This window comes from Eleginops maclovinus, chromosome 21, assembly GCF_036324505.1.
Source record: "Eleginops maclovinus isolate JMC-PN-2008 ecotype Puerto Natales chromosome 21, JC_Emac_rtc_rv5, whole genome shotgun sequence".
Lineage (NCBI taxonomy): Eukaryota > Metazoa > Chordata > Actinopteri > Perciformes > Eleginopidae > Eleginops > Eleginops maclovinus.
This window is the reverse complement of record NC_086369.1, coordinates 16102389-16119639: the sequence shown is the minus strand read 5'-3', so window position 1 is coordinate 16119639 and position 17251 is coordinate 16102389. Positions and strand designations below refer to the sequence as shown.

Here is a 17251-nt window from a genome sequence, read left to right as displayed (position 1 = left end):
AAGGGCTAGAAACGGCATTTCTGGACATTTTCTGCATGAAAAATGACTAAAACGATGAACCGGTAAAAGGTGTGAGATTAGTTTTACTAATTGATTAATTGACTAATTGCTGCAGCTGCATTCAATCAGCTGTACGTCTGCTGTGTGCTTGGGTTTGATAAGTAAACCCTGCATCAACTATGACGTATTTAGGGTGTGTGTGTGTGTTTCATTTTCAAAACCAATTTATGCACGGCCATGCTAACATCTGTGCCGCCGATTCAGCGACTTCTGTTGCTTCAAATGATGACTTTTTATGAGCTAATTTACGGCGTTTGGAAAATGAAACGCGCCTGCATTCCACAAGTGATGATGATAAATATGAATATGGAAATGATTGCAGGCGTCAGCAGGAGGAAGAAGAAGGCCTCCCTGAAGAACGTGCAAAAAGAAAATCCAGCTTTTAATCAACGAACGTCTCACTTCCATAATTACAGTAATCATAATGTTATGCAAATTATAATCTGCGGTTACATTGCTTCATCCTTTCCGACGGCTCCTGCTTCATGTTTTTGGATAATCAAGTAAACTTCTACTTGCAATTTCTTCCAGATAACTGTATCCTAATAAACAGTGGTTCTTCTACATGAAGAATACTCTTACTGTTGGTATTTTAAGGACATTTTTATGCTTATACTTCCGTTAAAACGTCGGTAAGATTTTGTATTTACTTCTAAAAAATGTGTCCATTTTCCACCAGAAAGCCAGTTTGTAAGAAGTAGAATCAGTGCTTTATAACACTCTACAAATATATATTTTATTGCACTTGTACACAAGCCATTGAGACATGGTTTGCATCAAAGGATTTGGGGATTTCATAGTTTCATGTAGTCTCATGTGACATCAGGACGACCCCTGTAGCTGAAGAAATGAGTTCGCTACAGCATTTTGAAAACAGTAAAGTCACTTGTGGCTGTGCGTGTCTCACAGAAACTGAACTTTGGACCGTCTTTCAAACACTTCTATGGAGACAGCTGTGTATCGTGTGAAGCGGCTCACCTGGAAGCCCTGGATGCGGGCTAGGTAGTCGAGCTGCTGAGCCGGCTGCACGGCAACGCCGCAGTTCTTCCCCTTCAGGTGCAGTGCGGCGTCGGCGTTGGCAGGCGTCTGTCCGTTCAGCAGCAGCTCCCGGGCCATGGTGGCCGTGGGGCTGGGCGAGGAGCCGCTGTAGTACGGGGGGTGTCCCGGGGGCAGCGGGCCCATGTCTTTGGAGGTCATGTAGTTACCGCCGCTGTTGGAGCCCGGAGCGCCGCCGCCCTGCTTCCTGCTGGCCTCCATCTCCTGGTAGACGTCGGGGCTGAGGTGGAGCAGACCCTTCTGGGCTGGAGAGAGAGACGATGGGGAGACAAGAGGAACCATGTAAGTGTTGGGAGGATAAACGGACAGAAGAGCACACAGAGATGAGGTCATATGGTTTAAAAGAGGAGCAGAGAAGGACACATTGTGGGACAGATTTAAGAGAAATGCTGCTGTCTTTATTAACCCTTGAACCAGATTACTCGGTCACTCAAAACTACGTCACGAATCAAGCTTTCAATTGTGGTTATTGGATCAATTCCTGCAGGACGTTTCTGGCCCCTTCCTGCTTGCATACGTCCCAAGTAAAGTACAAGCTTCAGAGAGCACACAGCATTGCTTAATGGCACTTTTTTGTCCCCATTTCACCATAATGTTGTACGTTCCCCAAACATGTGGCATTTATGGCTAATTTATTTTACCATCTAGCCCTTCTTCCTCACCTCCCATGACCCGGGCGTTTGGGAAAGCTAGTGCTGTCACCCTGAGAGGACGCAGAGAGAAATCACTCTGTTGATCGTAAATAATACTGTAGGAGAGGCAGTGACATCTTTTTTGAATCAAAAGCAAAATTCAATAGTGGATTTCAAGAATCGAGTCACCACCAGACAATGTTAGAGTGTGTGTGTGTGTGTGGGGGGGGGTTGTGTGTGTGTGTGTGTGTGCTGGCTCCTAAACTGGCATTCCAGTGCCGAGCGTAGATGACAGTTTCATGAGGTTTGGCAGTTCTAAACACTATCAAAGTGTCTGCTGGGAAACACACACACACACACACACACACACACACACACACACACACACACACACACACACACACACACACACACACACACACACACACACACACACACACACACACAGACACACACACACACACACACACACACACACACACACACACACACACACACACACACACACACACACACACACACACAGGATCCACCAGTATCAACAGAGTGCCGTGACTTCATCGCTGATGGGAAACAGCACCGGCAGCTACCTGGCATCCTGCTCTGTGACGCCGACCCAGCAGAACCCAGGAGCAGGTTCCGAGTCAGATCAAAGGGAAGGGATATTTTGGTAGCTGGAGGAAGTGTCCCGAGGGATTTGGACCTTCGACTCAATCCAAATAAGCACGGAGACGAGAGATGCACGATACAACTGAGAAATCATTCATGATTTTGGAATATTTAAATATAGTGGTCTGAACACAGGGATTCAAGCCTTTGCAGACCATTTACATGCACTGAAACCTATATAACACACTACAGGTGATTCTCATGGGACTTGAATATTACTACTACCCCATATTTGGATTAATTGCACAGCCCTAAACCGTTTGGAGGCATATCATTTGTTTGTGTTGGCGTTCACTTCCCTGACAGGTGGAAGGAGGAGGAAACACCGACGGAGTGTCAATATTTTCCTGGCTATTGTGAACGTAAAAAGGAAGAATGTGGAAGAAGGAGGATGAGCTGGAGGAGGAGGAGGAAGAGGTGGGGATGGGTGGATGTGAAGCCCAGCCAAGGTCACCAGAGACAGGAAGACCAGCTGTGTGTGTGTTTGTGTGTGTGTGAGCCAACAGCTGGGAGAAAGCACTTGACTGACAGGCCACTTCCTGTTTGAGTTACCATCACCATCACACACACAGCGACACACACAGCGACACACACTCGTATCTCTCCTGTCTTAAATGGCGTTAAGAACGCTGCACTTTGCATTCCTGTCCGGAGAAAAGCAGGACCTATTACTCACACTACAACACACTGCCCCAGGCCAGCAATGACACAACCATAAGGTCTTACTCCCCTCCTCCCCTCCTCCTTCTTCCCAATCATGATGACAACTTTAATTAGAATTTACGCAACTGGAACTCGCAGGCCTGCAATGCAGAACAAAAAAAAAGGGAGGTGTCAGCCAACATGACATCAGAGTATCGTGTTGTAATCCCTGCGAGTGTGTGTGTGTGTGTGATTGCCGGCCCTAAGTGTGTGTGGGCGTGCCGGCGAGGATGCTTGCATGTTTGCAGAGTCAGATGGCAACAAGAGCGTGAGACAAAAGGAGGAAAATAAGCAACAGTGTGTTTGGTAGGGATTGTGAAACTGTGTACATGCAGAGTGGAAAGAGAGAGAGAGTGTATGTGTGTGTGTGTGTGTGTGTGTGTGTGTGCGTGTATGGTGTGTGTGTGTGTGTGTGTGTGTGTGTGTGTGTGTGCGTGTATGTGTGTGTGTGTGTGTGTGTGTGTGTGTGTGTGTGTGTGTGTGTGTGTGTGTGTGTGTGTGGTGCTGGGTTTCGGAGGGTCCCACCCACATTCGGCGTCCGGTGGGCCAGGGGAGCACTGGAGGGAAGCCAGAGCCAAGCATGAGACTGATCGAAAACAGATAGGGCCAGAGCCCGCCGCTATAAATCACCACGGTGGAGCAAGACCTTCACATAGCTCTAACACACACACACACACACACACACACACACACACACACACACACACACACACACACACACACACACACACACACACACACACACACACACACACACACACACACAGACAAACACACACACACACACACACACACACACACACACACACACACACACACACACACACACTGTGGCAACACGAGTGAAAAGCACTGCTGCAATCCCCCTGGGAATAGAGGGGAGAAAAATCACTGTCTTCTTACTCTCTTTCTGTTCTTACACTCCCTTACTGTCTCTAAGACACCCTGTTTGTTCACAAATCTAACACACACACACACACACACACACACACACACACACACACACACACACACGTGTGTGTGTTGTGTAGAAGAGGAAGATCAGAAGGACTGAGCGACACATTTACCTGTCCTCTTCACTGTTACTAGTCACATTCCCTCTCCTGCAGCGTGAAGGTTTTAGTGCATGTAAATGGTCTCCAGAGGCTCAAATCCGTACAGGAGGAGTTTCTCCCCCACCCACCCTGCCTGAAACGCCTCCAATGGACTCCTTTGTTTACCTCTGTAACAAAGTGACATCACTACCCAACAGTCTTGGCTAGCACTGCAACACATTGTACGTGACAGCCTAAGGGGGCGGGACATCTCTAAGCGGTTGGCCAATCACAACAAGTTAACCAATCAGAGCAGACTGGGCACTGGTTTCGCACATTTTACATTTAACAGACGTGAAGCAAAGATGCTCAAAGCTTCTTCTCTTTGGCTCGATCAGACGGATGCATTAAAGGCTTTTAATGTACAAGTATTACTTTATAGTGTAGGCTATGTGACGATAAACAAGAGCTTTAAAACCCTGTAAAAGTCACTTTAATATACCTATCTGTGATCTCAAGAACTGAAACAACAAATCTCCAAATGCTATTCTCCAAAACACACGTAACTGTTTATCACATAAAACATGCTACAGCCGCTCTGATGCCAGAGTTCCCTGCGATGCTGCAAACCGGTTCAGTCATTCCCACTTCTCTTCTGCAAACTGGAAACATTTTCAGAAAACTGAGAGCAGCTGTGAATGACTTGTGATGGTGTTTATGCAACAAACATTATTCAGACATCAGCGTGTGTGTGTGTGTGTGTGTGTGTGTGTGTGTGTGTGTGTGTATGGTTTGGGCTTTAGCTTTAAAGAGGTAATTAGCAGATAGTTACGCGCCTCGTGCTGCGTGTGAGATAAACTGCGAGCGGCAGTGGCACGGCAACAATGGGAACGATCTCCAAGTAAGGAAAACTGTGTTTCCCACGGGGCTCGGCTGTTGGGCAATGCCTGCAGTTTGTGCTACCATAGAAACCACAACCACCAACATAGCTTTATCCCGGAGCACAATCACGCATGCATAAACATCATTTAGATGATATATCTTTCAGGGAATTGGACTACATCGAACATGTGAGTGCTATAAAAGTCGTGGCACAACTTAGCGCTCCTCTGGATCCTGTATACGGAGTCTGACCAGCACACTTTCAGCAGAAACATCCCCCTCTCTGGATGACCGCGTGGCGACAGCAGATCTAATAAGTTATTTGTCCACATTTGTCCCCCAAACGGCTCCTCTACTCGAGCTGCTGACATTTTGCTCCGCTGGCATCCTCTTATCAAGCCGGGACATCACAACAAATCACGCTCAAGATAATACGATGTTCTGCGTAGGCAACGGCGCGGCTACAAATTCCTCGCATAACTCACTAAACCTGTAATAAATATTAACTTAATTCATGCCGCACCATGTGGAATAAATGGAAAAACCGCCACGCTGCCAGACATCTGAAAATAGAAGCCTTGCAGAACGAGGCTCTTTCAATATTTTCTTTTTAAACAGAAACAGCTGATAGAGCCCAGCTGCTTCCTCCTCTATAAATGACACGTCCCTGAAGGCCATCACATTCCCATGTTAATTCATACATAAATCCAGCCGTGCATCTCCTTTCTGTTTGTCTTAAACATGTCTACGAGGGGCGGCTTTCGGAGGAGGAGGCCTGCATTAGATTCATCTCTGGTTTCATCTCTGACGGAGACAGATGAACAGGGGCTGAGCTGCGTGTTTACATTTAGTAAGAAACAACAGATTATTGTCAGCCCGCTGCAGAGAGAGGGATCTCATATGTCGCTGCATCTGTGATAGAAGGGGTCTGGGGAGCTCTCTGAGGCTGTACACATGCACAGAGCTAGTGTATGCTAGCATGATAAGATGCAGATGTTCAGCAGGTATAATGCATATAATGCCGCGTTAGCATACGAACAATTGCTAATTAGCGCTATGCATTTACATTTCCTTTTATTGAAAGCAAACAGTAACTATGTTCCATCTCTCTAAAGATTACTACTATATTGTGTATTTAATTATATTCCTCCCCCTTTCCCATTATAAAAGCTGCTAACTCGGACAAAAAAAATCGCCAAGAACGCAAAACTGTGTGTGTGTGTTTGTGTGTGTGTGTGTGTGTGTGTGTGTGTGTGTGTGTGTGTGAGGCCGTGACAATAACTGTATGTGATGTAGACTATCCTGCAGCACATTTGAAAGTTTGAGACGAATAGACGGATACATCTCTATTAAAGAACATCAGCATTGTGTATTTTCACGAGTCTTAATCCTATTTTGTCTGCAGCTGCAACGAGGAGGAGACACCCGGCTAAGTGAGACATATCTCCCTTCTTATCACATCATCGTATAGCCTTTCTGTGTGTACGATTATGTGTGTGTGTGTGTGTGTGTGTGTGTGCTGCAGCTAGCTTGTGTGTTAATCCTGAGTGAAAGGCTAGTTTTTCTCCTTGCGCAGGAAGGCAGTGGGGGGACTCCCCGGAGGGCCTCAGTGTGAATGGGGCTGAATTCACAGGCTCCCCACGAGGACGCACGGCCGATTAAGCTGACAGTCAGAAGCCCATTGACCAGTCACAGAGATTAAACGCCGGGCCGTCTCGCGGCTAAAACCACCTGCGAGACGGAGGAGCGCCGGAGCAGGAAGTGGACGGAGACACTGGGAGACGTGCGGATACTCACTGTTACTCGTCACCTCGGTAAATGACGCCTTTTGTCCGTTCCAGCCTTTGTTGTCCATCTGCAGGGAGAGAAAGGGGGGAGGTAAGAGAGATGTAGGTTTCTTGAACAGACAGCTTCTTCACGCATGTCAGACGAGTTCCTTCCTACTGTTCGGGCCACAAAGAGACGAGCGCTCACAGGAGGGGACGCTTAAGGAGCCTAGTGTCTGTCTAGCGGGCCAGCTACTTAATTAGGGGGGTTGTCAGTGTTCAGCGAGTAGAAAGGGCTCCCATTCAGCGCCTTACTTCTGCTGTGCTGTGCACGTCTGCCTGCAGAAACAGTAGCACACGTGAGGGGAACAGAAAAACAAATCCTGACGAGCCGAGGAGATGACATGACAACAAATGCACCCCCACGTTTCTGCAGCCACAATCCCACGGTGGGAGAGGGAGAGAGAGAGGGAGAGAGAGAGACGACCTATCCTGCTGAACAGGAGCCGGGCAAACACTGGCGGGGTTGTCTGAGGATCTAATGAGAAGTAGGCCGTCTGATTCTCATCGAGGTGTTTCCACAGTTTTCTAACTCAAACCAGGAAGCTCTAGCCAGGAATTATCTTAGACTGCAGCAGCCTCTCATTTATCTGAAACCCAAGACATCAAAACAAAGGATAAAACAAGCGGTGATGCAAGCAGAAACTCAATAACGTACGTGCATGGATCGGATATTTCCACACAGAGAGTAATGTGCTGAAGCTTTAGAAGTGTTGTTGCAGAGATTTCAACATACAAGGATGCAAAAAAAGCTCAAATATCACCTAGTTTGGACGTACTTTCTTACCTAGGTTGGAGTTTTGCATTATTAGCATTATAAGAATTATCCTAGGCTATAGTTAACAGATTGATCATTTGATGTATTTTTTGTTAATCTGTAGAATCTGTAGAGGAGGGCTGTATAATTATCACCTAAATCACAATATTTAGGTTGTTGATAAATGTCATTTACGTTAGCTTTCTTAGCTGTTAGCCTCTCCGCTAATGTTTTGCAATGTGTTCAAAGACAATTGGGCATGGGAGAATTGTTTTTGCACACTACTTGTGAGCAAAAACATCCTTTTCTGCAACAGTTTGGACACGAGAGTGGCTAAGATGAACTTTACATCTACATTTTAGTATAAAACTAACTTTAAGTGATAACTTTGCACTCTAACTTTATGAATAATTACGTGGAGCTGCTGCAGAGGATGAGGATGAAGGGCAGTATGGACTGCACACTTACTCTGTAGTCCACTTCAGAGAGATAAGAGCTCTCCTACATGGCAAGGCTGTCTGAATAAGATATATGCAGCAGCACATATCTAACTAATGAGCTGTCGGGGGAGCGCTGCATATTTACACAGCGGCCATTATGTAACAGCATCTCCATTTTAATCTGCTCCCCGGAGCGGAGGATGCAGCGAGGTGAATAAAGATGATGCCGATCAATGGCTGCTCGGTTCAGGGAGCAGGGCGCCTTACGTAAGAGGTGTTAGTGTCAGCTGCATGGGGGAACTCGTGGGGGTGCAAGGCTGAGATATCGACTGGACCGGGTGTCTTGAAGTCAGAGTGTGGACGTCTTTATGTAATCCTTCAGCGTGCAGAAGCACAGACTCATGATCCCTGCAGCACGGCGTGGCTGGAATACCAAGAGCAACACGTTCTGTTTACATCTCAGAGTGTGTGTGGAGAAGGCTCTTTCTTAGGAAACCTGGAGCTATCTGAGACCAGCTCTAGCTCGATAAGGATTCAGCCTCAGAGGACGACTTCGGATTATTTCAGAGCTTCAGCTCCTTGTTTACAGTCTGGTTAGCAAGATTGGAGGCTAACGTAATAGTTTATTGCTCAAATTACGAATATAACCCGATCAATTGCAGATATTTGGACTGGATATGGAAAGATCTGTAGTAGACGGGTCATAATAACACATTTTCAAACAGACATTGCACGATGAAAAGAGTTTATGCAACCATGGTCTTGTCTTGTTTTAATCAGCATGGCAGAGCATGTGAGAGGAGGGGAATTATGAACGCCGTGCTCGTGCATTCAAGTGATAGTTTTACTCACATCTGACTGACTCTGTTATCCGAAGCGACTGAGGAGATGTGAGATATAAAGTGGTAAAAGCTGTACCTCGGTGGGGCTCTGGGGGCCGGTGGACGCCTTGTATCCGAGCTGCAGGAGCATCGCCTCCGCCGCGTTCCTCTTGGCCACCTTCTTGTTGGGTCCTGTTCCCGTGGCGACCTCGCTGTTCACCTTCACCTGCAGACAGGTGAGCAGACAGATAGGTGAGAAAAAGACATCCAGAATGGCGACACTTTCTGATTAATAGTTGATTGTTATGTCTGCTCAGATACATCCTGTGAGAATTAATGACTGGATATTCAGTGTGGGTCATTATACAGGCGGCTCTGACGTCAAACAGCCAAATATTAATATTATTTTCCACTTTCACCAAGTGAAATCTTCTTTCTAACAGGAGTCCTCATCAAAACTACCAAATATACATTTTTTTCCTTTTAACCCTTTAAATGTCACTTAATGCCAAGTATTCTTGAAGAAAACAAACACAAATATTAACTATCGACGTAATACTGAATGCTAGGGTTTGTTTACTCAGTATGTGATATGTATCAAGGATTATCCAAATAAAAATGTTATATATTCATATTATTTTCTACTTTAGAGCAATATCAGTCCAAAAGTATTCATTCATTTGAAGATTTTAACTTCATAATGCCACTGCTATTAGAACTAAAACACAAACATTAAATGATCTCCTGAATACTGACTCAACTAAATGTGGATGCATGTCTACTTTTTGTGCAGGAAACCAGTAAGAGAACATGTGTCCCATAGGGAAAACATGGCTCAATCTGGTGCAGATCACACTTGGAGTGCAGGGCTCTGGATGCTGTGGGATCAGAATGTGTTTCAGCTGGTATGTCTTGTGGCTGGTCACTTTATTTATGACTGAGGATGACGTTTAAAAATGTAAGTAAAAACTCCCACCGTTGCCAAAATGTTTAGAAATTCTAAAATCCCAAATTGTAAACCCTGATTTCCCATCCCTCTCATTCACTCTGAGCCGCTCACGCTCCTCCGAGGCGGCCGCATAAACGCTCTGTTTGTTTTGCATCGATCCCAAAACATTAAATCTGTCGGCGCAGAATGTAAGCAGAGGAATTTCCAAGAGAATATCAGCCGTCGTTGTGTTATGCAAACAGACAATTACACTGTACAAATAACACGGTGGGAGCCAGAGCCTGTGAACAGCCTGCACACGCTGCTGCAGCATCGAGGAGGAGAGCCTCGTAAATTACCAGCATGCATAAATAAACACAGTTGCTTTTCATCAAATTCATAGAGATGATCACACAGCAACACATCCATCGCAGGCGGAACGTGACGAAATGAAAGAGACCCTGCTGCAAACCTGGAGGACACACACACACACACACACACACACACACACACACACACACACACACACACACACACACACACACACACACACACACACACACACACACACACACACACACACACACACACACACACACACACACACACACACACACACACACACACACACACACACACACACACACACACACACACACACACACACACACACACACAGGCTGAGTTACTGCAAAGAGAAGCTATGTTCTTCTTCTGAGAGAAGAGGGGGGGTTACGGAGAAGAGAGACAAAGAGCGAGAGTTTGACTGGGAGAGACGGGGGGGGGGGGCGCAGAGAGACGAACAGGAAGCGAGAGACAAAGGCAAGTGCAGTGTAAACGTAGCACATAAATTAAAATCGGACTCCAAACACACTGCAGACAGCGGCTGGAGATGCTCTCAGACCAGAAGCCAACTTTCAAAGAGTCAAGTGAGCTTTTTGTGCCATCTCTGCAGACTTTCAAGTCAAAGAAATACCCCGATCAATGTAGGAGCGAACAACTAGAAAAGCCAGGGGACAGATCATTAAAGCATGCATGCACTCAGGATAAAAGAGTCGGCTTTTTAATATTGTTCATGCAAAACAGTCTGTAAGGTAGCTTCTCCAAAATCTGTCAAAAGCCAAGGAGGTAAAACAGAACGAGGAAAAGCCAGTTTGTTTTATTAAAAACTAAGGGAATGCTGTGCTGTTGGCCAAATCTCTCAGGGAATACTCCCAGAGAGTACACTCTGCTGCTGCGCTCTGGTTTTTATATGCACACAGGTGAATTGATCCACTTATTTTGGTCGTGTGATTGCATCTAGAAGGGGAAAGAAGTGCTTTCTGTGAGAGGGAAACTACCTGTAACTTCTTCATTTGATTTGTTATACCACACTTTTATACAAACACTAAATCTGTCAATATTTCTTTTATTTCTGGCATCTTTTATCCACTCCTGTCCCACCACAGATATCAGCTCTCCTCCCTCAGGAGGAACTGACGTATGATCTCCATCTTAACTCGGACACCTGCAGTGAGAGCGTTGCTTGTTGTCCTTCAGAGACTCGTTGTCTGTTGAGTGATATTTTATGTTCTGGAAAAATCAATCGTCTCTACCTCCTCTTGTTTCACTCTCTTACTCTCTATTCATTTCCTGCAGTGTCTGGTGGTTTGAGGAGCCTTTTGAGGTCTTTTAATTTCTGATGTTCTTGCAGGGAATGAACCCTATGGGTTAAAAGTAGAGATGAGTGTGCATGTATGTAAGAGGGTTTCATCCTCAGACTCTAATCTAATTCTAATGAAACAAACTCAAATATATAAGGCATGATCATCCTCAAAGTGACAGTGTTTATATCTTGCAGAACCTCGTGCTGTTGTCCCGTTTTCCTGCAGGAATGATGTGATTTTATTACAGGAATGTCCTTCCAGCAGCTCTGAATAAGATAACTGTGGTACCTGATGAGGTTCCACCTCCTCTCTGCTCACTGGATTAATGATAAACAGCAAATCATCCATAACTTAGTTAAAGGTTAAAGGTTGTTGCTGCAGCAGGACCTGGGAACATATTCTGTTAATGAATACAGACTCCAAACCAAACAGAATATCTCATTTATCTATCTGCAGCACAGAGGAGAGCCTGTGTACGGCCTTTATTAGCAACGAGAAGGCTGGAATTGAAATGTAATGGCATAAAACATTTGGCTGCTCCTTCGAGGAAAACAGAGCTGAGATTTTGTATGCATGCTGTAAAGATAATGAATATAAAATGGAGGTTTTCAACAGGGAGGGTGATGGACTATGAGGGGGAGATAAGTGCAATAAAAGGTGGAAGTAAAGGGAGGTCTGATAGTGCAAAGGAGAGAGTTTCCAATTATTATTTTTTAAATATAAAACATGCAGAAGAGTTTGCATAAAAGGCTTACATACTGCCAACAATTCCCTCAAATCTGTGTTGCTCAAACACTAAAAGATCCCATTGTTGGGACTTAAAGGACCAGAAGCACATGACAGTGTATTTCTCAGATGTTAGCGGGGTGAAGGGTCGGTGCATAAGTTTGCTTTAAAGCCTAGACCGCCTGGAGCCTCGTCCTACGTCCAAACGATGGACCAGATGCAATTACACGGTGTTACTGCAGGTGTATGCAGTCATCCGTGTCAGGCACATGTGACAGAACAGCATGCTATGTGTAATGTGTTGATAGCACAACAGTAAAGGGTATTTTTGGGCCTCGTTCACCTGCATGATGAACTCCCGGCGGCGGGGCATCCCCCTCTCGGACAGCAGCAGGTACTCTGGCTCCTTCTCCTTCTTGGCCTGCTGGATCTGAGCCAGGCGGCTGATGGGGTTCATGCCCTGCCCGTAGTCTGGACCCGTCTGCAGGGAAGAGGAAACAACAGGGACGATCAATTCCCCTCCGTCACACACACTTCACTTGTGTTATCACCGTGCTGTGATCTACAGTATGTGTATTCTGCATGTGAGGGAACAGAAGTGAGGTCATACTCATCTGCAACGGATAGATGCAGAGATACAGAGACATGTAGAATAACACAGGAAATTAGTGGGGGGAAAGAACTCTATATCACAATATCATATTTTATACATTATTGAGGCGCAGTGCTAAAGCTAGCTCTGTCTAAGAGGCAGAAATAAGACAGGAAAGTGAAGCGTTTGTGATGTGTGTGTTGAAGCTTTGACCTATTTTGTATTTCAATTATAGCCCATACTTTGCACATCTTTCTGTATATTTTGTCTGTATACTTCTACCTCTCTTTAAAGCTCTGGACTGATATACCGCACATATTGCATTTATAAAAACCTGTTTCTGCTTCAGATTTTGCAGTGTTTCAAATGTTCACAATTCATTTTGAAAGGCCAATAGCAACCTTTCCAAGTGACTCTACCGTGCAAAATACACATGCATTACATAAGGTGAAATCTGAGGTGTCCCGGGCCCGCAGCAGTACCTTGAGGATGGTCTTGGTGCGTTTTTTGTAGTGCGTCTTGGGTTTCTCCACCACGGGCATGAAGGGCAGCTTCTTCAGGTCCTGCAGGATGGACAGAGCGGCGCGTTTCTTGGAGAGCTTCTTGCTGTTGCCCTCGCCCTCTGCGGAAAACTCGCCAACGCTGACGCGGGTCAGGAAGCTCTTCATGTGCGGGGGGCCACTCTCCTTCAACACCTGGGGACGGAAGAATCAGTTTGTTAAAGAAAGGTTGTCTTACTCTATGATTTGTGAAGCAAAAATACGAATGTTGGGCTATAAAGGAACTACAACACGGTCACATGACTTCACGTCTCCACCGCTAAGCTAAAGGCGGCTAATGTTGGGTGTGATGACGTTAAGTTGGTATTTACTGACGTATTTTATGTCGTAGTATAATAATCTCTTCCGCTTGTGTTAATCTCAGACCTTATTTCAAGCCAACATCAAAAAACACACACCATTGACCTCTGTACCAGGGAACAGGAAGTGCTCAAAAGCTGACTCGGATTCGGATTCAGGGTGAAGAACAAAAGACAGAAACAACTGGATGTTTTAGTCATGATGTGTGTGAGGGAGTGTGTGCAGCGCACCCTGCAAGCAGCTACACCAGGTGGTCCAAAACATCTGTTCTCGACGGTCACAGTGCTACCCACCCATATGCACACACACGCACGCGCACGCGCACGCGCACACACACACACACACGAAGAGGAACACGCTCCTAGATGACAGTCTCTAGTGATGAGGGCTCAGTTTCCTTCCTCCAGCCTCCGGTCACCTGGGAGACCTAAAACAAACACCGGCTGGCGTTAGGTCATGCTTCTGCAATCACATCTACTTCCTGTGAAGTCCGAGAGGGTGTGTGTGTGTGTGTGTGTGTGTGTGTGTGTGTGTATGTAGCAGGTGGGGTTCTCCCCAGCCTTGTTTAGAAAAACACAGTGCAGGAAGAATTAGATTTCACACACTTCAAACTGAACATGCTCTGCTAATGTTTGCACGCTTTCTCCCACTCACAGCTCGCAGACTTTCTCTCTCTAGCTGCTAAGTGTGTCTTCAGACTTTCTCCCCACTCTAACTCCCCCCCTCTCTCTCCTGCTCTCCTTTATTTGAGCTCAATTTGTGGTGCAGACAGCACAAATCGAAGCAATCAGGAGCAATCTAGCAACAGTTCAATTGAACCCACCGACCGATAAAAACAGATTACACTGATAAGCAGAATCTGGAGCATTCCTCAAGACACTCCACACATCAACACACACTAATACCAGAGCTCCAGGAGGACAAAGGAGTGTGTGTGCACTCTACTACACAAATACAACCACACAAATCTCCATTTTTTTGAATGAACAATGAGCATGAACACCAAACTACAGCAGCAGGGATGAGTCCACCAATCGATCAAGAGAGACTAGTCCAAAAATAGATTCATTTTTACAGAAATTCTTCCACAGAACTGTCAGAAAAAGCTGTTTTCAGCCTCAGATTTGCTGCTTTTCTCTGTTTTATTTCATATTAAAGTGAATATCTTTGAATGTTGGACGAAATAAGACTTTTTAAAACCTCCCCTTTGACTTTGAAAGACTGGGATGGTTTTCCTTTTGTTATTTCCTATGTTCAGAAATACATGAAATAGGCTTAAAAAAAACAGAAACACCCAGAAAGGAGAGGTACTTTACTGGCTATGAAATAGACTTTAACTTTAATAACACTACACTAACAACCAAAGTGTGTGAGAGCAGGATTAGCTGAAGCCAGTAGAGAAGAGAATCAGATGTAAATGTGCACATCCAACACAAACACAGAGACAGAGTGTGTATCTGCACACACATGTCACACACACTCTTGGCTCGGGACGGCGGCAGACGAGCGGCAGTCAGTCTCCTGGCAGACAACATGGGATCTGCGCCACACTGATGGGATTACACACACACACACACACACACACACACACACACACACACACACACACACACACACACACACACACACACACACACACACACACACACACACACACACACACACACACACACACACACACACACACACACACACACACACACACACACACACACACACACACACACACACACACACACACACACACACACACACACACACACACACACACAGCCTCGTCACCGCGATCAGGTTGAGCACAGGAAACACTTTTTCTTCTTGTAGCTTCATCTCCTCTGTTCTGTGACATGGGAGGCCTTCTCATGCAGACATTAATACCCCGCGCCGTCTGAGCAGACCTCAGGTACACGGGGAGGCATGGGAGCAGTGGAGGACAATGGCAGGGATCGGTATGGGGAAGAAAGGCTTTTTGTGGACGGACAAGCCCTGAGGGAAGCTGCTCCTTGTAAGACGGGAGGTTCTTGGCCCGGACGCTCTTCTCTCGTATCCCGGCTGGAAGGCGAGCCTCCGATCCAACACACAGGCTGTGATTTATAGATTGGTTCCTCTTTGATGCTGACATCTGTTTGATATTGCCTGACGGGGGGATTAAATGAGCCAACTGCCTCTCAGGGTGGCGGCGACCCTCATCGCTGCGGAGGGATGGGAAAACAGACACTCGCAGCGGTGACTCATGTGTAATTTCATGCCCCGATGAGGCCTGGGAGGAGGCGATGTGAAAACATGGCTGCTGAGAAAGGCGCTCACATGAGAGACGGTGTGCGGGATGCATGAGTGTGTTATTTGTTCTCGGTGCATCAACAGGAAGTGACACGGCAGCGAGGGAGACGAGGCCAAACTAATGACTCCTAATGTAATGGACCCTCAGAGGCGGGGGTAATTCACACTTGGGCTCCGGCCACAATGTGTGCATGCAACAGGCTGATTGAGGATGAAAGTGAATGCGGTGCAGAGGGTGCGAGTGAGAGGCATGGGATGCCAGCAGAGGGGGGGTAATTGCAGCCTGGCCTTCGGACAGTTTGGTTTGACATGCCACAGGAAAACTAACGTGCCGTGACTAATGTGTGGAAAAGGAGAATGAAAACAATCAACAGTTTTTAAGTGGAAGAACACAAGGTAAAAACGGAGGTAAAGTGGTACAGGAATGAGTCCTAAAGCCCCGGGAATGAGTTGGCATGTGAAAGTGTGTTTGGTCTGTGGTTAACACGAGATGAAGAGATTTTCACTTTTGATTTACCACACAAAATAAGTCCATAAATACTTCACTGGTGGATTTAAAAACAGAGGTTTCTAACAAGTCCTCACGCCCAACGTTAGCCGCCTTTAGCTTAGCGGTGGTGACCTGAAGTCATGTGACCATGCTGTAGTTCCTTTATAGCCCAACATTAGCCTCCTTTAGCTTAGCGGTGGTGACCTGAAGTCATGTGACCATGCTGTAGTTCCTCTATAGCCCAACATTAGCCTCCTTTAGCTTAGCGGTGGTGACCTGAGGTCATGTGACCGTGCTGTAGTTCCTTTATAGCCCAACATTAGCCTCCTTTAGCTTAGCGGTGGTGACCTGAAGTCATGTGACCATGCTGTAGTTCCTCTATAGCCCAACATTAGCCTCCTTTAGCTTAGCGGTGTTGACGTGAAGTCATGTGACCGTGCTGTAGTTCCTTTATAGCCCAACATTAGCTGTCTTTAGCTTAGCGGTGTTGACGTGAAGTCATGTGACCGTGCTGTAGTTCCTTTATAGCCCAACATTAGCCTCCTTTAGCTTAGCGGTGGTGACCTGAAGTCATGTGACCGTGCTGTAGTTCCTTTATAGCCTAGCATTAGCTTTTTAGTTCAGAAATCCCATTGTCTTTTTGTGGTTCGTTTAGAAAAAGTCTGACATGTTTCTACTTCAAATAATTTATTTACTACACAGAAAAGGCCGAACAAAACAGCTTGAAACTGTCACACAAATCACTTCTTAATAGGCAAAGAATAGCAGCTGTCAGGGAGGCGGATAGACGGTTAGATTAAGACAGAGTCCCTGATTTACAGCTCATCAGACAGCAGTAATGAACAGAGGG

The 17251-nt window shown here is 46.0% G+C and overlaps 1 protein-coding gene across 1 annotated transcript in view; it reads right to left on the bottom strand.

The window, feature by feature from the left end:
- Positions 1-17251, bottom strand: part of stau2 (staufen double-stranded RNA binding protein 2) — a 73055-nt gene that overhangs the window by 32521 nt on the left and 23283 nt on the right. Inside the window, exons 8-12 of the mRNA XM_063912124.1 lie at positions 13254-13466; positions 12523-12660; positions 8977-9105; positions 6833-6890; positions 1039-1361 (exon numbers count right to left, since the gene is read on the bottom strand). Of these exons, the coding sequence (XP_063768194.1) occupies positions 1039-1361; positions 6833-6890; positions 8977-9105; positions 12523-12660; positions 13254-13466 (861 nt within the window). The remainder of the gene's footprint in view (positions 1-1038; positions 1362-6832; positions 6891-8976; positions 9106-12522; positions 12661-13253; positions 13467-17251) is intronic.